Source organism: Sylvia atricapilla, chromosome 3 (assembly GCF_009819655.1).
Source record: "Sylvia atricapilla isolate bSylAtr1 chromosome 3, bSylAtr1.pri, whole genome shotgun sequence".
NCBI classification, from domain to species: domain Eukaryota; kingdom Metazoa; phylum Chordata; class Aves; order Passeriformes; family Sylviidae; genus Sylvia; species Sylvia atricapilla.
This window is the reverse complement of record NC_089142.1, coordinates 39,280,294-39,306,006: the sequence shown is the minus strand read 5'-3', so window position 1 is coordinate 39,306,006 and position 25,713 is coordinate 39,280,294. Positions and strand designations below refer to the sequence as shown.

Sequence of the window (25,713 nt, the reverse complement as noted above, 5' to 3'; positions counted from 1 at the left end):
AAAAAAAAAAAGGGTCTGCACCCTGAAAGCATTGCGTAGCCTACAAATTCTCAACAGCACCGGGGAATTGTCCCTCGGAGCAGTTTGGACCCGCGCCCATCCCCGCCGATCACTAAGTAGCGACGTGTCCGGGGGCTGAGGCGCCAGCCGACGCGGCTGAAGGGAACTCCGGGGCAGCCCGCGGCTCTGAGCGCGTTCCTGACGGGACCGCCCGACCCGGCGGCGCCGCTCGCGCACGCCTTTGGAAAAGCCACGGCAGGACCAACACCGCCCCGGGCCGGCGCCCGAGGCAGCGCCGAGAAGGCACCGCGGGGATGCCGTGAAGCGAAGAGCGAACCGCCTCGTCGGCACACCCCTCCGCTGGTTCGTTTGCCTGCGGCACCGCGGTGATTTTCTTCCGGGGCATTCCCCGCGCGGCACGCCGCCGCTCCCGGCGTGCCCCGTGCGCAGGCGCGGCTGGCGGCGGCGATGGGCGGGCGGGTGACCCGCGTGTTCCGGAATTTTAACGTGGAGAACCGGGCCCGCCGCGAGATCAGCAAGGAGAAGCCCACGCCCGCGCCGCGGCACCGCACCGCCCGCCTGGACACCGTGGCCGGTGAGTGCCGGCCTCGCCCGCCCGCGGGGCAACGCCGGCGGTGGGTGGGGGCGGCTGTGTGGGCCCGGCGCGGGCCCGCGGCGCGGGCGGAGGAGGGGCGGGGCGGCGGCGGGGCCGCGGCGGCTCCCGGTGCGCGGCCGGTGACATTGAGCGCGGCGCCGGGCGCGCGGGGCATGCCGGGAGCGCGGCGACGGGGCGGCTGCGGGACGGTCCCGGGCACCGGGGGGATTACAGCGGGCAGCAGCGGGAGGGGGGCGGCCCGGTGGGGCTGGGCTGCAGCGACGGTCACCGGGGACGGTCGGTGGAGGTGGTTGATGAGAACAGGACCTGGGGCGGTCGGTGGCGGCGGTGCAGTCGGTGGTGGCTGCGGTGGTGGCAGGGAGCGGCTGGCTCCTGGGGCAGGGCTGCAGAGCAGCCGGGAGCGTGTGCTTCCCGTGTGCTGTGACAGTGACCGGCCCAGCCCCGTCGTGTGGAGCGCTGTCGCTAAGGTCAGGGCTGTGGGAAGAGTGACGCCTTCCCAAGAAAGTCTCTGGGGAAGCGATGGGCTGGCAGAGCTAACAAAAAAGAAACTATTTGACTCAGATCAGTCTTTTTTTTTTTTTTCTTCTTTCCCTTCTTCTTTCTGCTTTTAGATAGCCCAGAGATAAAAGAAGAAGTTCTCAGAAAGGATGACCAGTTCCTCAGCTTGCTCAAAGATGTTTATGTCGAGTCCAGAGACCCACCGGTGAGGGTGAGTGTGTCTCTGTACAAACCCTACCAGCATCAGCTTTGTGGTCTTCAAACTCAACACAGTCTGTGTCAAGAAAAATGCTCTTTGTGCATAAAAGCTATATATTTTTTTTTCAGTAGATAAAAGTGGTGGTTTCATTACATTTTTATTACTCTTCTGTACATCAATAACACTGTGTCTGACCCAGGGTTTTGAACATGTGACAGGCTGTGATTATACAAGCTTGTAAATACTGACACAGTCTTCCTTTTTAACATTGCATTGATCTTCTATTGTTTTTCACCTAAATTCCCATTTCTACTTCCTATGAGGCAGGATAGTTCTCCAGCCTTTTGCAAAGATAAACTAGTTTGCCAGAGATCATTTGTGGAGTTGTTGGAAGAGACTGGGACTGCTGGGGGAGCAGGGATGTGGTAGAGGACAAAGGTGTTTACTCTTTAATGAAGTCTTTAACTCCATTAAATGTTATACAGTGCAGAGACTTTTTTATCCAGCTCATGAAGTGCCTTAAGTTTTTTCCTACACAGTCTTGTGGGTTGTATGGTCATAATTTCCTCATTATTGCACCGGCTGCGATCTTTTACTTCAAAGGCAAAGCATACTCCTTTGTAAAATGCACACTGGGGTTCAGTGTTCTCTTTTCCATCATACTGTGCTAGGGCTTGTGTGTTTTACCTGTTGCATTATTGGACCACTTTATTCCAGCTGCTTTATTCAGCAATAAAAATTTTATAGTCATCTAGCAAAAATCTAATTTGGCACTTACATGGCAAGTTTAAAAATATTTTAAATGCAAGTAGATGTCTTCAGTCTCTGCCTGAAATCTTCAAGAAATCTCTATCTATAATTTCCATCACAGAGGTTAGAACTTTAATCTTGAAATGTCAAAGACCTAGTTTCTGTATCTTTCAATATTACTGTATAAACCTGTCAAGAGAGATTTGAGGAAAGACCCAAATTGGAATAAATCTTTGCTTGATTCCATGCCTGCTCTGAGTTTGCTGCCACAGAGTTGCCCTTGTGCTGTGTCTGCTTGCAGTTGTTAGAGGCACAATTGAAGTGTAATCACAGAGACTTGTGGGCAGAGCAATACAAAAGCTTTCTCCCATTCCTGATACTATCCCGATGACTTTGTGCATTGTGTACATGATGTGTACACACCTCTGTGTATGTTTGGATTGTCTGCCTGTGCTAAAGAGAAAAGCACCAGCTTGGGAGTCCTGAAGTGGCAGATTCCCAGTGACAGATGATCTAATTAAGAGTTGAAAAATCATTATCAAAGCACAGTTTTAGCAAAAAGTAAAAGACATGGAGTACAGGTCAGGCATTCCTTGTAGCTCAGAAAAAGACACACAGATGCTGTAGCATCCACATCAGTTTTCTCAGCATGTGAGTTAATACAGAGTGTCTCTGTAATAATCCATGGTTGTGGGCTCTGATTACTATATAAATACTTCTAAATTTAAGAAAGGTTTAATTGTGTCTTTTTTTTTTTTTTTTAGTGTCATTCACTGATTAATTGTTAATAAAAGGAAATATGAGGAAGTGAAAGCTGTTTTGGAGATTATTTGGAAATATGAAGGGACCTTAAAGAAGAAGCTTTGTGTGTCTACATCTTGCAGTAGTCATGGCAATTAAACTCCATATGATGCTGCAAAATAGCAGGAAAGCTTGTTCTCTAGACAGAGCAAAAGAAGGAAATTCTTTTAGTAGCAAAACTAAAATTTGGAAAAAAAAAAAAGGGGGGGGGAGCGGAAAGAGACTACATGAAAAAGTTTTCCAGTGGTATCAGAAGGATACTGATTTGTGTTATGATTTTTTGTCCCTTCCAGTGAATCCGTACCAAATATTAGGTTATCTGGATTTACATTTGCCTACCAGAATCTGTAGTTTGCCTTGTATGAAGGGCTGCCAAGCCAATACAACACTTAGAGTGCAGCGAATAGGAGCTTTTCAGCATTTGGTTTGGAGTTGGCACTCTATGTAGAATGTCTGTGGAAGAAGCTAGGCTGGCTAAGCTTTGAAAAAAAATGAGGAAAGCTAACAGGAAATGCCATATTTTGGAAAGCAGCTTAGCTGCTGCAGTATACATAGTAAATAGAACTGTTGTTGAGCTCTTTTTGTTTTCCTTCCCTCAATTAGGTAAAAGATGGAGGTGGTGAACATCTTCCAAGTAAACAGAAGGAAAAGAGACTTACTAAATTAGGCCACTTGGAAGCTCTTGATGTTAAGAAAGTTCCCAAAGGCAAAATTTCCCTTGTGGAGGCTCTGACACTTCTTAATAATCATAAACTTCAACCTCAAATATGGACTGCAGAGAAAATAGCAGCAGAATACAGTCTGGAACTGAAGGATGTCAACTCTCTTCTGGAATTCTTCATTCCTTTCACTGTGTTGGAATTTCCTAAAGAAACAAAAAAAGCCATACCAAGCCAAACCCAAAAAAAGTTAACATAAAAATACTTGTGAAAATCTTTTGTGATCTCACTTGTGTCTTCATTTTACTCTCAAGTATGTTCCATGTCTGAAAATTCAGTCAATAATGTGTCATCCAGCAAGCCTGCTTCCTTATGCCAGTGAGATGTATTCAAGCAATTCCATTCTACATTGGATGGCTTCAGTGAAATGCAGCAACTACAAAATAAACTACAGTTTATAAACAAGAATATGACAAATTCATGGTATGTCAGCATGTCACACAGTTCTGATTATTCCATTTAAATGTTATGAGTTCAGTTAAAGCATTTTACCTTAAAAGATTGCCTTTCTCAGCAGAAGCTTTCTGGCTTGCAGCTAAAGAGGTGCTCTGTGGATGTTGGCTCTGTAGTTTCATGTTGCACTGTTCTTTCAAGGACCTGCTGTCAAGGTGTGTGTCTATAACAAACAGCTGTATTTATTTTGTGTAAGAATGGAATGGTATTCATACTTTGTAAAGAAGGTTAACCACAAGGGCATTTGGAAAACTCAGCTGTGTCAAACATAAAATAAAAAGAAGGTGAACAGCAAGAAGGCCTCTTTCTGGTGCTGGAACAGTAATGGCTCATATGTAACTCCTTCTCTATTCGGATTTAGCTTAAATACCTGCACCTCTCCAGGTGCTGTTAGCCAGGGAATTTGTAGAGTCATATTTTCTGGGATAAGTCTCTTTCAGCAGCCCATGCTGTATGAGGAACAATGTTCATATTAACAGGTTGCAAAGACAGGGCTGGATGTACTAATTGGACCCACTAGTAGAACTTCTGTGAATATTTGCCCATCTTATTACAACAGTCCTTTTTCCCTGTGGGAGCCTTGTGGGCTAAATCAGGTCATGATTACTAAAAGCATACATCTAGACAGATGATACAAAGGAGACGCGAATTGTGAGGTAGTGGTGGATTTTACCCCCAATACTGGGACTATTGACGTCTGTGTAGGTAAGAAGTTTTGCACTGCTGGTTAATCCTGTAGTGAAACGTGCTCAGATAAGCTGGGGAGATGGGGCAGCAGATAATCAGAAGTGATATTTAAAAATGCATTATGGTTGCCTTCCTTCAAAAAACAAACCTAGAATCTTTAGTTTTATGCCTGTCACCAAAGAAGGTGAATTTAAAGGGTAGAAATCAGTGCCAGGCTTACAATGTAACTTTCTTTGCAAGAGGCTTTCTTCCAAGTCTTGGGTTTGGAGTCTGGTAAATGTCTTACTAAGATGATGATCAGCTTTGTTATTTCATAGCAAGATTCCTTCACCTCTGAGTTGGAACAGGGTATCTCCAGGACAGTTTGCCACAGTGTATTTGAAGGTTATGTTTGATTCATTTCTGAGGTACATAATGCTGTACGATAGTGAAAGGTGACACAGGTGCATTGTATAAAAATTCAAAATTGTTAGTCTTTGGATGTGTGGCTTGTCATTTGTTCTCTAATACAATGGGGTATAGAGCTGCACTCTGAAACTAATGCACCTGAGTTATGTACCACAGTGAGATTTCTTTGCTTTGCACAAAATACTGCTTTATAAAATGTTGTAACGGAAATACTTAATTGAGTACTGTTCATCCTAATGTAATATTTAAGGTAACATTCCAAAAACAGCTCTGGAATGCATTTGGTATAAACACTGTTGATATTGAAGATGCTGCAATCTCCTTTAAAATTACTTTTAATTATGGATTGAAGTCGATTAAAAACACACTACAACAGTTTAACCATGTCCTTTGAGCACCTTGATAGGTATTTTGGCATCTTTTGTCTGCCTTCATGAAAAGTCTTGTGATGTGGCTGCACCATGACAGTGCTCTTTTTCACTTCTTGGTACACTGCTATATTGCTTACACCCTCCAGAATGCATGTTCTTTGGGGTGTTTGGTGTCATCACGTTCAGTGCCCCAGCTGTACATTCAGGACAAAATTCTGTCCACAATTCTGATGATTGCAAAGTTGTTCCTTGTTTCTGTGGAGCCAGGATCTCTTCCTCAGAATATATTTATTCACAGTGGGAAAGCAGAGTTGGTGTAGGGATCCATCTCCCTGCAAGCAGGTGAACTTGTGGCTCAGAAGGCTTCTCTGGAGCAGGGTAGGTCTTTGACAAAGTGTGTTCACCCCAGGAAAATTAGGTGCAATGCAATTTGTCAGCACAGCTTCTTCTGCTGGTCACCTGCCCCACCTGCTGGGCAGCATCAAACCAGCATTACAAAGGTATTGCCAGTGGTACAGGATCATATAAAAATTTGTACCGTTGTCTATCCAAATTATCTGAAGTCTTGATGTTTAGCTTTCACTGTGTCTTCTGACATGGAGCATGTCAGTTGCCCAAAGGTCATAAGAGCCAGGAGCATGGATCTTTCCTCTGGTGGGAAAGCCTGTCCCTGATGAAGCTCTCCAAAGCTACCATCATGTCCTATGTAGGACACTGATCACAGCATGTGTGTGTGCCTACAGTGCTCCAGTGAGTTTGAAGGTAATGCTATCTTTAGGGTTGATGTCTGGAACAAGACCATTCTCACTGTTACATCTTTTCTAGAACTACTTATATCCTTTCTTCCAGTTTCAAGGGACATTTTATTCATTAGTTATCTTGCTTGGTTAATAGTTTCTAATTGGAAGAATAATGGTATTTTCTTTACAGTTGAAACATGGTTTTGTCTATATGTCTATTTTGACATGTCTATTCCCCTTTATGTCTATATCCCTTTCCTGTTTGGCTGTCTGCTTAACAAAGAGGTATGCTTCAACAAACTTTTGAAGAGGTAATTACGGGGAATTTGTGGGAACCTGCAGTTCAGTTTTCAGGTACTTCTGTGTAAAGAATTTTTCATGTCTCATTGCTATGCATATGGTGAAACAAAATTAGCTCAGGTGATTTTGGCTACCATATAGAAACATTACATTTGGTAGGAAACAACCTGTCTCACTCAGACTGCTTTGTTATTGTGGTATTATTGTACAATGTGTAGCAAGTATTAGCTTTTTGAGCCTGTAAGGGATTTGTTTCATTTCTAGTGTGGCACACGGTTGACAAATTTCTTATATGTGACATTATTATACCAGCTCTTCAAAATTCACTGAATAAATCCCAGGCCACTTTTTTATTCACTGAATAAATCCCAGGGCACTGATACAGAGTGAATACACAGGAGCAGGCTGAGCCTCATTTGAAAATGAGGGTTACATTCCTGATGAGACATAAAATTGAATTTCTTCAGGGGAGTTTCAGCATGTATACTGGAATTCCTGGCTTGAATTTTTTCTAAGATAATTTCTTTATGGGGAGTCTAGTAGCTGACTTACCCAGGTTTTCTTGGATGTAGTCCTGTTTCTCTATCCTTGTTCTATCATTAAGTCTGTTCCCAGCCTTCTGCAGCCAGTCTTTGCTGCTGTGAAAACTTCATGCAGTTGCATTCTTGCTCTGTTTTAGATCACATACAAATGTTGGTTGTATTCTGCCCTTTCAGTAAGAACTATTTTATTTCTACAGAGTTCTCTTGCTTTCTAAGACTAGCACATCTGCTGAGGTAAAGATGAGAAAACTGAGCACATTTTGCACTGCAGAACTTATGAATGGGACACGTTTTCAAAAGGAATTTAGCTTTCACATCTTCAAAAGCTACTCTTCAGGGATATGTGAACCAAAGTAATATGTCTCACCACATATGTATTAATTGTAGCTTGGTTCCTGTAGACTGATGGTAAGATAGCAAGATTGGAGCTGTGAGGCAGGAGTTTTAACTGTTCTCCATGGAGTTTAGTCAGGGGGACTCTTTGGTACAAAATGTGATTTTTCTGTAGTCTCCCAGCACAGGGAACTTGTCTTTTAAGCTGCCTTTTTCTGCTCAATAATAAAATTATATGTATTAAACTTACAAAATGGAATGTCTTATTTTTCTATTGGAAAATCAAATCAAAGGTCAAGTAGGTTATACAACAGGATCAAAATGCAAAAGTTAAAAAAGGTGGCTGTCTCACTTTGTTACATGTGAGCATCATGCATGCATGTCCCAGATTGCATGAAGCTTCACATTTCACAGCTCTTTCTGAAGCCCCTTTCTATGCAGGAGTTTCCTGGCTCTTAATCAGGTAGTGCCAGTGTTGAACTGACAGGGCAGGTGTGCCTAGAGCAGGTGAGCTTCAGGTGCAAACAGATTTTGGTACTTGAGACTGTAGCAAGTTGTACACCAACTGATGTGGTATTTGCAATCAAAACACCCTGTTGGTGCCTGTTATTAAATATTTCCAGCAATCTACAAATCTAATGAATTCTGTTAACCTTTCACAATTTAGGTACTGCTGTGTTGTTACCAGAGCTAAGTATTTTCTCCTGAAAAAAGCCACAAATCCCATGGATTAAATTCTCTTAGAAACTTAACCTTAGTTTTAATGGACTGAAACAGAGACTTAAATGTACACAGCAGCAGTGGTAAGTAACAGCAGCAGATGTCATGTTTCATTCTGAAGGGAGAGCACTGTGGTGCTCTTGTGCCTCTGCAGGGTGGAGTGGGGTTTGATGTGTCTGCCACCAGGAAAAGAATTTAAAAAACAAGTCAGCCAAGGTGGTTCTTCTGTGACTGTTGTGCAAATTCTCCTTTCAGTGTGTGTTACTTCAACTGCAGAAGCTGGTTTTAGGTGAGATGTTTTGGCCTCCTGAGAGGAGTAGTGCTGCATTACCCTGGAGGGAAGCAACTGGGGCCGGACACACCCCACAGTTATTTCCTATAAGGATTCCTTGCACGGGAATAGAAAATGCATGATTCTTGTAAGAATGAGGCCACTCTTTTTAGTAAGCTGATAGAAGTGATGGTGTGGTTGCATGAATCTCTGCTTTTTCAAAAGTCAGTCAGTGGCACCCACACCTGGAAGCTGGGATGACACAGGGACTGAGGAATCCCACTGCTGATGAGCTGCATATGGTGCTGGTGAGAGCTAGAGTCAGTCCTGCCAGGGCTGCTGGAACTGGAAGTCTGAGTGTAAAGTCACAGCTGGAAGCTCTGCTTATAGAGATTGGGGTCTGGAGAAAGGACAACAGACAGCACTAGTAACCTAGATGCACTGTGTGTGCAGAGCTGGTTATAACTGCCTGTGCTGGCAGAGCAAAGACAGATAAAGGTGGAGTCTTTGAGAGATTTTCTCTGACCTAAAGTATGCCCTTTTGTTAATTGCACAGGGCTTTGCTCCAAAAATATCAACACAGTTCATAACTGGTCAGCAATGTGCTCATTATGAAGGTGAGGCAGAGCAATGAAGTAGGGGGAGAGCACAGTAAGCCTGGATGGTCAGATCCTTGTTCAGCTGCCATATGTATGGGAGTTGTGCACTGCATGTCACCCTTCACTGCCCTCTGTCCCAGTCTCTGGGGTTCACAGCACAGCACTGTAGCTTAAAGGATGCCACAGGCTTGATGGTTAGGTGTCCCCTTGTAAAGTGGGGTTGTGGATTTGCATCCTCCTTAAAGTCAAGCAGAAACTGAACGTTAGGTAGAGCCAATCTTACCAGTCTCCATGGCCCCTAAAAGCTCAAACCTATGTATCTCAGTTGCATTATTCCTCCACACCAGCAATTTTCTTCCTGAGAACTAAGTGTAGCACGGCTCAAGTCCCTCTTGGTGGGGCTCAGGTGGGGCAGTGGTACCAGCTACAGCCTGGTGGGCAGGGGAAGGGGCTCACTGCAGCTCAGGGAGGGAAGTTGCCTTTGTTCCTTACCACTTCACCCTGTTCCCAGTGCTATAGCCCATCTCCTCGCTTTTTGCCAGTTCAGGCAATTGTCAGACCACTCTATGAACCACTTTAATTCACTAACATGGCAGAAAAACCAAAAGATACTTTCAAAACTGGAAGAAGAAAGTCTTTACCACTGTCAGCATCAGCAGCTATCCTTTGGCTGTAGCCGCCATCTATTCAGATTACTTGAATTATTGGACATGTCTACAGGGGGAAGCAAGTTATTAAAATTAGGTCTTTTTTCTTGCACAAAATTTAGGGGCAAAAAGCTGAACATACAGATGTACCAAATGTGCTGCTATGAATTTTTTGAAATGCATTATCCCCAGGTTATTCATTTGGAAAGTATACTTTTTAAACTTTTTTTTTTTAAATTTTAAATTTTAAAGGTATATTTAGGGGTGGTGGTATAAGATGACATTTATTTCTAAGAACAGTTCAAACTGAGTACAAAATATTTTGTTCAGACACTTTTTTTTTTTTTTTACAAAATAATGAAGCTCTTTTTTTCCTTTGGTCTATCTCAAAAATAAGTGCTAAGACTTGTGTTAAACAAATTTTGTCCCATTCTAGTTACTACCATTCCCACCCTTGCCTAAATCCAGTCCTCCTCATACCTCTCGACTTTGTTGACAAGTATCATCTGTCAGGTTTCTAGTCATGTTTCATAGATAGGCAATGAATTGTGTACATTGAGTGAGGCTGATTTACTGTCTAACTAAAGCTATATTGAAACTAGAATAAATAGAAAGCAAGTACATTGAATAGCAATGAATTAGTGTAAAACAGGCTACTGAAGATGTCTGCAGGAAGAAAAAATGCCAGACTCTTGGCTTTACTTCTCTGCAGAGGAGGAAAGTGGAAATAAATTTCACACTGTGTTCTGCCTTTCTCAATTAGCTGTCACCAGTTAAAGATTTCCTTTGTGGGAACAAATTCACAGTTGTCATCACTTAACAAATATAAATTCTATCACCTCACTTCAGCACATGCAATTCTTCAATATTAAACTCTTTTTATATTGCAAAATTTTCATTAACGTAGCAATTTGAGAAATGGAGCCATTTTTCTTGTGACTCTCTTAATAGGTTGACATTTAATCATGGCTTCTTAACCCTTTTGAAATAAATGTACTGTTGAGTACATTTTGAATAAAAATTACTTGAATTTTACCATGGACACATAGCTATGATTAAAAGGAGAGAAGATGCTACTAAAAGCAAGTCTGTTCTTTCAGCAAATAGCATGAATACCTGCTTGTGATGCATAAGGTCCTGGACCCTATACATACATGCATACATAATTCTCTAGCCTTCAGAAAGCAGTGAAACTTCAATGTTTTGGAGATACACTAAGGAAAAAACCATAGTTTTACTGACAGAGCAGTATGAGAAACCCTTGTTAGATTTCTAGGCTCAAAAATGTGTGCTATCATTCTGCTGCTGTGGAACTTGTTACACAATTCAGCCCTTGCTACAACACCGCACTCTAGCATAACATGTTTAATGTTGCCAAAAAAAGGATAATTAGTTCTCAATCAAGAACAAAAGCTGGACTGAGTGTGAGCCATGCTTATTCAAATCCTCTTGAATTTGCTGCAACTTAAAACCTACTTTGTGAAAAATTAACTACTTCTCTGTCTTAGCTGCTCAATACTTCTGAAAATGCAAGCTGAAAACCTAAATATAGTTAAAGTCAAAATGCAGGACACGTTGATATAAATTACACATGGCTCTTGATGTGCTACTACTCCTTTGTGTCTTGAATTTGACACAGGCTCTGTGACAATTTCCCTTATTTTTCGTTTTTAACAACATGAAATGCCTTTTCTAAAATAATCTTTTGTCTTTGGTGAAGTGACAGCATCTCCTTTGCCTTCTGCACAGATTATCTTGGCTTCCTGAATGAGAGGGAGATGGTTGATAAATATTCAAATGTCAGGCTGAAGAATGTGTCATGAAAGATTTTCAAATGCTATGTCCTTTCTACACCTGGCACTAGACACGGATACACTGCATTTTTCCAGTCTTTGTCAAAGGTTTGTTTCAAATGGAAGACAACTTGAATCTGAACTAACTTCACATTCTGTTGGTTTTCAAGCTATTTTCATGGTAAGAAAAAATGGTTACTTAAGAGATAAAAAATCCAGTGTGCATTCCAATTGGTCAAACTGTTTCTGGAGTTGCAGAGTGGTTATCTAAGGATGCAGCTGAAAAATGTGGCTTAAAGATGAGAAAACAGCTTATCTGTTGTGTCCCTTCACTAGATACACTCGACAAAAATAGAGTTTCAGGCTGTGGAGGAGATGTAGGCAGATGTTTTTGTTGTTGAATCCTTGCAAATAACCCCTCTCTGCAAATCAAACTTTTCCCCAAAGCCCTTGCAAATCTATATATGCTGCAGGTGGCCAGAGACTTTTATAAGAACATCATTAAATTTATGCAGGGAAATCTCAAAGGACCTGTTGGCATCATTTGGGAAGGTGACTTACCAGGATCAATTACTAAATGTAAACTATGAGAACAAGAATAATACTTGTTTTCTCTGTGTTCTGCAAGGACACTTCACTCCATAGCTCTTGGATAAGTCATTACACAAAACATTATTTGATTTACTGCTATGTTTTTTCTCTGTTTTACTTTTAGGAATAGTATTACCTATTTTTTTTCTGAGGTCTACTAGCAGCAGAGTAGGAATAAACAATTTAAAGTATGAGACCTACAGGTATTAATTATAGGTATGAGAGGTTTAGGTATTAATATACACTTTTCCTAGGCATGCTTCTTTACATATACATCTCTTGCCATGTTACCAAAATATTTCTATTTCACCTTTTAATTCTGTATCTATAAGGTCTGTAATACTTTCAAAGCTTGTCCTTGTTCAATACAAAGGCAACAGGAATAAGGAGCACTGGGGTCTTACTGACCTGCAGCACCTAGATGACAAGTTTTAACCATGGCTGGGTAGCTTCCAAGTCAACTGCAGGTAGCATCTAGACACTTGGGATCTAATGGCAGGAGGAATGATCTTGGAAGAAGAACTGAGCAGTTCATTTGGGAACGAGGCAGACCACTTGTTACCTCGAAACACTGGGCACTGTGTTGTAAACAGTGAATTAAGAATTGAATTCTTGAATTCACAGAATCACAGAGTAATTTAGATTGTAAGGGAATAATTTATTTTGTGCAGTCAAGTTTTGAATCCTTCAAAAGCCGTAGATTCTACAACATAGGAAACCCATTCCAGTGCTTAACTGTCTTTTGTGGGAAAGGTAATTTCTTTACAGCTGGGCAAAATTTCCTGTTGCAACTTGTGACTGTTGCCAATTGTTCTGCTAGAAGACTGGAAGATGGAAGTGTGACTCCATATTGCTTATGCCTGGACAAATATATTTCAGCACCACCAGAACATTAAGAATTATCAGAAAGAAATTTGTTTCCGTCCATCTGTGCTTTACTCCTTTGCTGGGAATGTCATCCTTCCAAATCTTGTTTCTGCTGGGAGCTAACTCTACCACCTCACCTGTAAAACATGAACAGGGGGAAAAGGCACTACAATATAGCTTAAAAGACAAAGAACTAATTCAACAGAATATAAATACACAATTTAAGGATTACTCCTGTAATAGTAACACCATCGCTCTTCCTGTCAGCTTGTGTGTTTTCTCTATATATACTTAGTACCAGGCAACACATTTGTCTCTGGAAAGCACAGCCAGGGCTGTGGGTGGGTGAACAAGGAAATGACCAAAAATCCAGGCAAAACTTATCCCTGCTTTTTCTCTGTGGTTTACCAATGGAAATAATATTGCCTTATTTTATTTAATGAACAGTAATGTAGAAAAGTTATACATAAGCTCACAGCTGCTCCTCTTCTCTTAGCAACTCCTCTGTAGCAACATTTTCTGGTAATAAGGTTACAGGATCCACATTACAGTCTGAACATTTTCTGAAAATACTTTCCATTTATTAAATGCTTAGAAGATCCACAGTTGTTATTCTGAGGCATCAAACAATGAAATATTTGGAAACAAAGCTGTTACAGACTGTTATGATGCCTTGATTCTGTTAAAATGGTATGGATAGGCACAAGTGAGGTGACATTTTATTTTCAAGTTCTCCCACATTTTCTTAATGACACCACACAAAAAAAACCCCACAATTTCTTATCGCCTCAGGTCTACATCAGACACATGAAGAAATGTGGTTGCTATTTTTTTTGATCATTGCCTTAGGAGCCTACACCAAATTATTGTCATATCACTTAAATCACTTCAGGAAGACTCTCTGATAGTTCTGTGACATGTATGCATTTGTCTTTCTGGCAGGTGCTTAAGTTCAAATCAAAGGTAAAAGAAAGCCAAAAAATTCTGACTTGCCACAAAACGACTGTGGGAGAACTGGTGAAGCCCAGCCTGTGCCAGTGCAGGGGTGCACCATTATCCTCATCAAGTGAATGGAATTAGCTAGACTCTCAAGTCCTGATCATGCAGCTTGGGTATGTCTTTATTTACATAAATGGTCAGGTTTCCACCAAAAGAAATTATGCATATGATGAAAAATATGTACAATTAGGTCTTTAGATTAACACTAAAGTGTCTAAATTTCTCAGAGATAAGACTAGTTCAGATTCTGTTGTTGAGGGATTTTTCTGGCTGACAGATAAAAACACTGAAATATACTCTTCTGTTAAAGTGTGAAGTAGCACCCTGTGAAGATTTCTGATCAGTAAAAGGCACGATAATGTTTAAATCATGTGCTATTGATCTGACCATCTGAGAATACTCTTAAAGTACAGATGATATTAACAAAGTCAGTCAGTCTAACACCCTAGAGCCTTCCTTTTAACACATGGTGATACAGCATATGGTTATGAAATACTGTACATCCTGAGTCAGTAAATGTCAGTGAACTTTACAAAGAGAAAAAAGATCTGTTGCTTACAGACAAATATGATTCATTTCTGCACAACAGAGAAAGACATATACACAAAAAGCCCCACATGGTATCATCATTCTTGTATTAGATTTTGAGAGCAGTCAAGCTTACTCAAGTATGCTAAGCCACACTTGGAAAGACATAATATTCCTGTTCTTTTTTACAAGCTCCCGAGAGAGAGATTGTAAAATCTCTGGATCATCAATTTGTGCTGTGTCATATGCTGGCACTGGTGTGTGGGTTGGTTAGATCCTAGATAAGTATAAAGGCATTTCACCTACCTGTACTGAGGAAAATATGTGTGTGTGCAAGGAAAAAGAAGTAGGGCCAGCAAGTCAAGAGAGGACTCCTCTACTCCAATCTAGTGAGACCCCCACATGGAGTACTGCATCCAGCCTGGAATCCTCAGCAGAGGAAGGACATGCACCTGTTAGAATGGGTCCAAAGAAGGACTGTGAAAATGATCAGAGGGCTGGAGCACCTCTCCTAATGAGTACATGCTGAGAGAGTTGGGGTTGGAAAGGCATGGAGAGGGCTCAGGGCAAACCTTAGAGGTGCCTTTTGCTACTTAAGGAGAGCCTGTAAGAAAGAAAGGGACAGACTTTTTACACAGGCAGATAGTGATAAAACAAGAGGGAATGGCTTTAAACTAAAAGAGGGTTGATGTAGACTAGATATAAGGAATATATATATTTTTTTATGACATGGGTGGTGAAATCCTGGAACAAGTTGCTGAGAGGTGGTGGCTGCCACATCCCTGGAACACTGAAGGTCAGGTTGGATTGGGCTCTGAGCAACCGGATCTAGTTGAAGAAGCCCCTGCTCATTGTGGAGGGGTTGGACTAAATGACCTTTAAAGGACCCCTCCAACCCAAACTATTCTGTGATTCTGTAAAGGTTAGCCTACTTCATGTGTACCATCACCAACAAGAAAATAGCAATACTTCATCTCTTTTCACTCATTATTATAAATAACCTGGATCTCCATCCAGATTTACCACATAGGTAGATATCAAAGATTTGTGTAAAGATATTTAGTGTTTAGAAAATATTTAAGCATCACTGTGGAGTAAAATTTGCATTATTCCAATTTTTTCATGTCAAAGTGATTTGTAAGGCAGCCAACATACATCAATTAGAGAATTTCTCTAATTAATTTCTGTGAGTGTGCTGCCCTAACATGACTTTAAATGTACAACTTAATGTATTAAATGTATTTGGATTGCTTATACTTCCCATTGTAAAATAGGGAGTAATATGCTATTAACAGCAAGTGTTTACAACAATCTTTAGATGCACATATTCTAATTAAAGTGAACATCCAACATGTTGGGCAAGGATGAGTCATACCTCACAACAGCTCTACAGGGAAGAGATCTGAGTTGTGTATTCTTCTAAAGCAAGAGCCAAAAAATTAAATTACTTTCTTTTGTGTGAAATGTATTTTCTGCTGCTTATTGAATGCCTAAAGGATCAATGAACATGAAAGATTGAAGCCTGGGATACTGCATAGGACAAGGGTGGCAGCTGTAATGGAGGGCTAGAGGGAGCTCTATTTGAAAACCCAACCTTTTTGTTGCTAAGCACAAAACCTACTCTACGTGCATTTTTATCACTCAGGAGCAAGGTACCAGCATTATGCCACCTAGTTACCATGGTTTCCATTCAGCCACAGCGCCCTCTTGGAAAAGAAACAACTTCAGGTTTATATTCATTACATATAACTCCTAGGTATTTTAATACCAAAATTACAGCTCGAATTATCTTAAAACCAGAGTTACAACTTGACCTATATATGGACAGATCAACATGATTTCATGTTTGAACACAATACATACTTTCCCAGACCCTGGCAAGGTTTGAGAATAACCACACTCACAGAGATGCCTTCTTTCAAAGAGTGCCAAACCTTCTGAACATCACAGGTTTTGATGAGCCCTTACAGCCAATGTGTTTCCCAATCCATCTGGCACCACCAACACCATGGTACCATCACATCACTAGTGGGGCAGTGATGGACCTAACAGCTGGAGCAGGCTGCTGGGAACTTCTGGCAGCACCAGTGCTGCTGCTGCTCCTGCCCCTCTGCCAAGTGGGAATGATCTGCTGCTCTGATGGTTGTGGTGAAGAAAACACATCCGCAGTGTGAGAGCAGAGCCCTCTCAAAGGGAATAGTTACTCTTTGTCCCATAAAAGGATGAAGGTGTTTTGAACACAGTATTTATTGTAAAGGTGTCAGGCTAGATCAACAGCTTCTGATCTTTGCACTTTTCAACAGCTCCAGAAAGTGCAATGTGCACTGACCTGCTCTCTAGCAAGGTGTCTTGCTGTCTCTAAGCTATATTTAAATCACACAACTTTAATTGTGATACTTCCCTAGGAGGATCTACAGTAATTTAGTTTGGGTGATACAGCGTACATGCAAAAAGCAAATTATGAAAGGGTATAATTCTTTCTCATAATGCTATCAGAACAATAGCTTATGTTCTCATTTTGTTCTGTTTTCACCTTTTCCATGCAGCTATGGTATTCTGAGTGAGATATGATGAACAAAGATAGCAGAGGCTGGCCTTTATGTAGCAAATTGCATGCCAAAGACATGCTAGGATAATCTCATTTTGAAATTTGGCTGTAGAAGCAACCAAGAATGAAATAATTATTAATACAAAAATTAATTTCAGTAGGCTTCAGAGTCAGATCACAATCACTGAGCAAACCTCTTTGTGATTTTCTGACCCACCACCATTTTGACTCCTACAGATCAAAAAATACTTGCGTAATGAGGCTCCACTTGTTACTAGAAAATGGCAAGGAAAGATACTCCCTACCCCAACAGTCCTTCCTTCGCCTGCCTCTGTAGCTGATTAGAGCTGTGGTAAATCTGTAGTAAATAACCACTGGAAAACGTTGACAAGTTAATTGGGCTCATAACTACAAAGGCAATGAGACATTTCTGCAACTGTTTAGATCAGCTTTGTCAGATGTAAGTCACTTACAAAGGCGACACATTTAATTGTACAAAGAACACATGGAGAATAAATCAACTTTCAGGCTTGAATTACAGTGCAAGAGGGGTAATTACCAGAGCAGAACATGTACTTAGAAACAAAAACCTTTTGTAGAACACAAACACCTGAAACAGAATTACACTGAAAATTAATGTTGAATATTAAAAAAAAAAAAAAAAAAAGAATATTGAATAAAACTATTTTACTATTTTTAACTATGCAAATTCTCAGTGGGGATAGAGGAAGGAGCTTTGACCAGACTTCCAAGATTTATTGTGATGATGCTAATGGTTCACTAGGCATCCATTTTTTCCACAAAGTCAATACATGATTGTGGAGCTGCTTGTATCTTATTTGCTCCACAGTCCCCATATGCCTGGTAGGTGGATTTCATGCATGTGCAGTCTGAAAGGCTTGCTTCAGTTAGAAATATATATAAATCACAGCCACTTATAATGATTATAAGTATATAAAAAGCATATGATGAGCTTTGAGATCTGGCTTGACAGAATTGAGTTATTTTAAGTAACTGCCCTGTACCAAATTTCGCCAATTTTGTGTTCAGCTAACTACAAACTGGCAGTTAATTCTTCTTGCTACATGTATTAGCAGATATTAAAAACCTGTACCTGGTTTAAAATTTAGCAATAGCATATACTACGTGAATTAAAATGTGTATGACATTTCTATCTAGGTAAAATAAACTCAGGGAGGTGATGCGATGAATTACTAAGTTTTTCAAAATTTTACCTGTTACAAAAGCTTGGTGTCTTTGTTCAGCATACCAATGAATGTTCCCATTAATTGAGGTTACTTTGGAACAAAGGACATACATTTGAAAACAAGTAACTTCACTTTGGAGTCACTTAATCTGTATGAGTTTGCTGGAATGCAAAGTGAGGCTATAGAACCATCTAAGTCATTCCTCATTACAACAAATGGCTACAAAGAGGTAGGAATTACAATATTGTTCAGTCCCAAGCATGATAAAGTCTTTTGTCCCAGTTGTCTAGAACTGTATTACTGCCCTCAAGCATCAAGGAATTTTAAAAGAAGCATGGGGTTCCTAGGGTTTATTTCATTTAGAATTACAGAACCTTTGCTGCAGGTTTATAATATTTTCTCTACAATCATAAGGCTTAGAAACTTCAGTTTTAAAAAGGATGGAAATAAAACTTTTCATCCAATAACAGGACTGAAGGACTTAAAACTTCCTGAGTAAAAACCCTATAATATAGTTTTTCTGTCTGGGAAAAAAGTATCCATGTAAATGGAAAATCTATGATATCTTAATTAAATATTTAGGATTGATTTGAAGGAAGGTTTTTAGCACACAGGCATTTTCTTCAGCATTTGTTTCTTATTGCTTTCTGAGAAGAGGAAAATGGACAGCAGCTTATATATTTTGCCTACAGATGGAATTATCCAGAAATCACACTGCTGATCCAGAGTACAGTGTATTATTGTTGATAATTACAATTTTTCTACTCAAAAATAGATTGCTTTTTAGAGATGCATGGAATATTCCTATAAATCATCTGTATACCACTTTGGATCGTCACTAAATAAATATATAGATATAAATCTGCAGTGTTGATGTTGTTAGTTAGGAAAAGCCCTCAATAGGTTACTGTAGGAGTTTTTTATTTAAACTAGCTGATCTTTATTTATTCTGAATTATTCCAGAGGAAATTGTGTTTTTCAATAATTTATGGTTATTCTGAGTTCTGTATTTGTTATTATTTCATAATCTATATAATCTTAGATATGACCACTGTGATGCTTTAATGTGATCTAAAATAAAGGGATGTAATGCTTCCTTAATTTCCCATTTCTTGAAATAGAGAAGCTTAGGGGAAAAATAAGGAACCCACTATTGATCAAGTAATTTCCAGTGAGAAAAAATCCTGCACAATCCCTGGAAAATTGCCACAGTGAGTGCCACAGTTACTATCTTCATGTTTCAGTACAGAGCTCTACTTCTAGACTGAGTGTTTGTGGTAAACTGTCACCAATTTGTTGCCTCTTCTTTAGACAATGTTTATAGTATGGAAAACCAACTGTATTGCCCATGGAGATACTTACAAACTGTGGTTCATTAATACAACAATGTAATCTCTGTAACACCTATACAAGGAAATTCAGAGTGTTAGTCTAGCAATTGTTGAAGACCGACAGAAAGTATCTTTAGAACAACTACAGTGGTCAGGAAAATGACGAGACTACTTAAAATATCAACTATTCCAATAGAAATGTTCACAGCAGCTCTAGCATGAATCCTACCTTGTTCATTCTGTTGAGGAAAAACACCCTGGGGGCTGAAGAAGTCTTTGTTTTCACACCCTGCAGACTCTGTTCTGAGACCTGCTGTAGCTTTCAAGTACATTGATATTATCATGTCAAGCTGTGACTGAAACATTTTCTATTAAGGCTGGAGCTAACAATATGATACAATGGATCTTTTCCATTTCTAGTTTCTCTGTGCATCCCTGTAGGCTGGAACTTTGCAACGAGGGCACTAAAATGGCAAACAGGCTTTGAGGAATGTGTAGCTACAGCGCTGCAAACCAGTCCTTCTTGTAAGATACAATTAAATTGTGGAGCTCATTGACATGAGATGTTATGAAGGTCAAAAGCATAAGCAGATTTAAAACAAAGTAGAAAAACATTTAAAAAATCAACACTGAAGTAAAAGTTCACGTGTAGTTAATAAACATAGCAGCTGGGATGTAACTCCTAGGAAAACCAAGTGGTTTAGGGAGTTCTGCTAGAAAGCAGATGTTATCATTTGGTACATGTTTCTTACTTCTTCTTACTTACTTGCTTCTGTAAAGATCTACTGATATTCATTGGTCAAGGTGTCAAACACACATTCAGCTGCATTTCAGCACTTGCAGGGACCAGTGTGGTACAGAACCATCCAAACAGGCCAAGATGGGCGTCAGGGCAGCACGGAAGCAAGCACAAGTCTGTATTGCCCATTGATTTTTCTTTCCATCTATCAGGCATTTCTCAGTGCACAACAGGAAAGCATCTCAGAACGCATATATCTGGAAGCACAGCATTTTCAACATGTCCAGAAATGTTACAAGCCTAATATTTCAACGGTCCTCTCTGCAAAGAGACTGTAATTCAGATTGAAGCGGAAATAACTGGTTGCATGGATACAGCTCCTGAGCTGTGTCAGTCACCACAGAAATGTCAGAAGCTATTGCTGTCCTTGCTTTCTGAGTTCACTTGCCTCTGGAGCTCAGCTGTGGAGTGGCCTTTGTGGGTACTCCTAATCTACTTCTGCACAAAGTCAGCTAGCACAGTTTAACCTATTGTTTAATGTATTTTGAGCTAATCTTGGCTAACCTTTTGGTGAAGAAAATAAGAAACACTTGTATGAGCCTTTCTGCCAGTCCTACTCTGATGGCAGTGCCCTCCGGCAGAAAAACAGTCATGTCTAAAATGTCCACTGATGTTTTCACAAAAGTTCTGTTAAATAACTCCACAGCTCAGGAAGAGCTCACTGTCTGACAGCCAAGGTGTAGTGGAGAAGAAGGTGGATTTTTTTCCTTTTAATCCCTGAATCAGAAATGCAGCTATGCCCCATATAGGCAGTAAGATGCTTAGACTGTGGAATTCAGGATTGGGGTTTTTAATTTTTGGTCCTGCACAAGAAATAAAGGCTGCAAGCTGTGTTACAGTCTTGTGATTAAGCTGGCAGAGCTAGAAATCACATATGTCATCTCTGTACTGAAAGATCATCCCACCGAGACTTCTGCTGAAAAACTGCTCCAGAACCTGATTCTTTTGATTATTAGAAATGTTCTAAATTTCAACCCTAAATTTATTCATAGCTCTTCTTTCTCTTTGGTGATTGCCATCTCACTGCCTGTGTACTTACAGACATCAATCGTAATATAAATAAATAAATAAAATACAAAACTAAACCAGCAAGGAACTTTATAAAACAATACTCTGCTGTCTGTGCAATTGCCTTTACAGGTGTCTTACTTTGTTATTTTATATGAATACTGAATTGGCAAGAGCTAATGTGCCAAGAAAAATGAAATATGCAAAATGTCTGATTTCAAGAAAGCAATTACTTCTTTAAGGAAAATAGATGTTTTAAAAATTTCTTTCCTCAGTCTGTATCTCTTTGTTTGAACTCTAGTGCAAGGCCAGAGTGCATCATATGAGGGATATCTCTACACAAACACACACAAACAGCTCAATGTCATAAAGCCTTTGATAAAAATCTCCTAGCAGCTCACTTTTGGCACTTATGCATCTAAAAACTGGAAATTAAATTAAGAAAAAGAACCAAAATATATGAAGACTTCACTGATGCTTAAGGAACATCTTTTCCTCTCCTCTTTCCATGAATGGAGATCACCAGCCCCAAAATAAGCAGCTGGCTTTTCAGTCTTAAGTCTCAGGTACTGATCCAAAAAGCCACTCTAAATTGCTCTCTCTGCTGTCTTCCTAGCTAGGATCTACAGGTTTTTTTCACCTCATCTACCTTATAACAAAGATACATTTGAGTTTATTTAAATAAGAATTCCACTTAACTCCAGGTAGAGCTGTTCCTTTGGAAGACTTACAGCACTGCGATCAATAGACAAATTATGCATTACACCAAAAATGGTAAAAGCAACTGTTCACAGGACCAAAAAAGAAATTTGTCCTAATATCTGGAATAGGATATGAAAAAAGTAGAGAAGATAACTGAAATTCTTAAAGGGATTAAAGGGAGAAGCTGTTTAGGTGATCAAACTCAAAAATTTTCAGTTGGGAGAAGGCAATGGTGAGACTTGTTCAAGCTTTACGAAATCATGAAGGTGGCTATAAGGATGAATATTTTTCATCAAATTGCAGAGTTTGGCTCATTCAGTGGAATTAAATTAAAACAGATAAAAAACACACATTGCTTTACAGTGGCTAGTGTAAATTTCTGGACTTGCTGCCAAAAGAGGTTGTGGAAATAGATCCCAGCAATAGACACAGACAGGAATTGGATAAGTTCATGTACAACAAGTCCAAAAAGAGGATTGTGAAAGGACTAGGCAAGGATTTACCTTTGTAAGAGCCACAAAAGCTAGGGGAGTACAAAAAAAAGAGTTTGAAGAAGGTGGCCAAGCTTCTCCTACTGCTGCTGTTTCTATTTTGCTTTTCTGTTCAGAAAAACAGAATTTTGTATTAGAAAAACCTTGAAGACCCCCAAGGGAGGGAGAAGGGTAAGGGTAATGAAAACAAGCACAAAAAATAGACAACAAAAAACAACAGATGAGAGAAAGGGAAGAGTTACAGCACTGCAAATACAGAGCTAGAGAACTGGGAGAGGGCATGAAGCAGAGAAACTCTCACACCACTCATCACTTCTTGAAGGTTACCCAAGCAGCAGGTGGATGCTGCCCAGTGATGCTCTGCCTGGAGATGCGGAAGGATGATGAAATTAATATACAGAGGTTCCACTGGATGCCTCCATCCAGCTTTCTTCTGGTGACATGAGCAACCAGCAGGGCCTGGAAGCTGTTGATGAGGAGATCTGCTACTTGAAAGGGTCTTGGTTAGGGAGTGTATAAATAAAAAGTGCAGAGGGAAAAAGCGCAGCTGGAACTTCCATGAGCATTTCTGGAGGAGACATGGCATTTGACTCACACTCAAAATACCTGATGTGTGCTAGGGTCTCTTGCCACTCTTTGAGAAAAAAAGAGATCCACAGTTGAACTCAGTGGGGTATCTTCCCCATTCATGGATGTTCTGAGGATATCTTTTTCCTCTCTGAGGGGTGTGAACTGTAAAGGTCTCCACAGGTGAAGGTCACTCTTGAGTTACTAGTGCTGTTCAAAAAAATGTTTGGCATATTTAGGACAAATGGAACTTACAGGGAATTTGAAAACGTAGCAATCCCAGGTGCAATTAAAATAGGGTAGTAATTATTTTAAAGAGAGAACTAAAAATTATGTGCAACATCTCAGTAAAATTCATATATTTTCATTAAATTGACTGAATAGAAAGCTTTGTTTTAAGTACTATTTCATGTTGATTCTTTGCTGAAGTTACTTACTGGTTCAGAGAAGGGGATTCCAACACAGGTATTTGCCAGTGGTAAATAGTACACCTTATTAATGTAATGCTTTCTTTCAATAAAAAATGAGTTTTTCACCATTATTTTCATTTAACTCGAGGATCTGTGAAGCATTTGCTATTGACTTTCTGTTCAGAAATCTCTTTTATTATAGAGATAACTTCATAAAATTAAGTTCATAGGGCACTGATTTTGGTTCTAAATAAAAAGAAATTAAAATGTGTCTAATAAATATAATCTATGTTGTCCATCTTCCCTTCTAGCATCTAGCATCTTCTAAAAGCATCTAGCATCTTCCCTTCTAGCATCTTCTAAAAGTCAAATTTGTTGATGAATGAATGGCAACAATTCTAACATGAATTAGATTACCAAATTTGTGCCATCACAAAAGAATGGTGCTTGTGGCAGAAGTCCTATTTTATTACTCCTTTTTAAGAGTGTAGTTGAACAAAAAACTGGACAGGCTCAGACACTACACTGTAGATAATTTCCTTCACAAAGACATAAGAAAATCATTCCAGCCAGTTTCACTAGACTGTAATATAAGGATCCCAAAGGATTTGCTGAAGACTGCTAATTTCACTTCCTATGTTATCAGTAAAAGTAACTGTTTTGAAACAGAGACACCAATATGCATCACAGAGATCCTACTGAAAATTATATCAAGTAACTGAAGTAGATATAAATCTAGGAAGAAAGTGACACAATAGAAATTTCCAAAAACAGGCACAGATGGGATTGGAATGGAGGAAAGACTTCGCCTCTTTTATTACACCCTAATCACGGAAGCATGGGAAACACTGAACTGGGAGGAGGGGAGGGCAGAGACTGGGGAAAGGAGTTTACAGTTTCTCTCTAGGAAATCCAGGAAATATTTTTTTGCCCCTGGTTCCTGGACGACAGAACAAAAGGAAACAAATTAAAAAGAGTTTATCAGTTCCAGCAACACTGGACGTAGCCTCCCTGTCCAGCACATTAACTACAAGAAGAAGTTTGCTGGTTCTATTATGAGAGAGTTCAAATGAAGAGATGTGTTGTGAGTCTCATTCCTTTCTCAAAACTGGGCTATGAGATGAAGATACATGGTTCTCAGAATTGAGCTTTAGGAGCAAAACGTCACATTGGAGACTATTCTGTGCCATGTCCTCCACTTCTCCAAGCTCCTTAAATTATTACAATTACTGAACGATTTAAGTTGCAGCCCAGCCACTACAGGGTCTTGCAGACTGGAAATTGAAAGCTGTGTTTTCTCAAAACATTTTTTTCGTGCTGATGTGGATGGTGCACAGATGCAATAGAGCTTTGGTTTATCTTGCTTCAAAGGCAAACAGTAGCAACCGAAGCAGCAAATGGCCTTTGAGAGGCAGGTGAATTTGTGAGGTCTGTTGACCATCTTTTCATCTTTGTTATAAGAAATAAAAGAGGAATTACTTCAATAGCAGTCAGATGGCCATAAGAGGACAAGGGACACTGAATGTGTGGCAATACCTGAAACTGTATACTAAACTATCTCATGTTTGCTTGGCAATGAGAAAAAATTTGCTGACATGCTTTCTCTTTCTCTCTTCCTCTCAGAGTGAAAACAGGACAGAAAATAAAGTAATGAAGCTGTGAGGAAATGATTAGGTGATATGTGCTCCACTGCAAACACAACTCTAGAGGATTTCATTTTTCTAGAGTAAAGGTGTGAAAGCGTTTTCATGCTACATTTCAAACCAATTCACCAGCCTTCTGCACCAATTCTCAGGTCAATGTCATAAATTTCCATTTCAAAATAGCAGCTTGTTTTTCCACTATAATCCTTACTCACCCAGTCTTTCTTCCTTTGCTCCAGTTACTGTGGTAAGCAGAACAAAATACTTGTGTAACTTCAAGCACATGAATAATCCACCAAGGTCAGAACCTCAGCACTGTCTCTTCTTTGTTACACTATCATGTCTTCAACTTCATTCTACTACAAAGAAAAAAGCATGCAAAAAGGATGATAAGGGTGTTTTTACATTGCAAATGGCAGAAACTACATTTTGAAGTCTCTTTTCTTCTGGGCACAGAGTTCAGAGGCAGCGTTGAAACTCAAGACTCCATTGGGATTGTATATAACTCTCTGCTTAATAAAATAAATGCAAATATAAATCCTCTTAACTTTTGTTCTGTTCTGCATGGTTTATT

General features: G+C 39.9%; 1 protein-coding gene across 1 annotated transcript; it reads left to right on the top strand.

Annotated features, from left to right (window-relative positions):
• Nucleotides 1-435: 435 nt before the first annotated feature.
• On the top strand, nt 436-4,334 carry NDUFAF4 (NADH:ubiquinone oxidoreductase complex assembly factor 4). Its single transcript, XM_066315159.1, has 3 exons — nt 436-595; nt 1,228-1,325; nt 3,468-4,334. Exons 1-3 carry the CDS (start codon nt 469-471, stop codon nt 3,780-3,782), a joined length of 540 nt encoding a protein of 179 aa, XP_066171256.1. The 5' UTR covers nt 436-468; the 3' UTR covers nt 3,783-4,334.
• Nucleotides 4,335-25,713: the final 21,379 nt, after the last annotated feature.

Coding starts and splice junctions, on each gene's coding strand:
- NDUFAF4 (XM_066315159.1), top strand. CDS start 469: ATGGGCGGGCGGGTGACCCGCGTGTTCCGGAATTTTAACGTGGAGAAC. Junction 596..1,227: donor CCGCCTGGACACCGTGGCCG/GTGAGTGCCGGC, acceptor TTCTGCTTTTAG/ATAGCCCAGAGATAAAAGAA. Junction 1,326..3,467: donor CCAGAGACCCACCGGTGAGG/GTGAGTGTGTCT, acceptor TCCCTCAATTAG/GTAAAAGATGGAGGTGGTGA.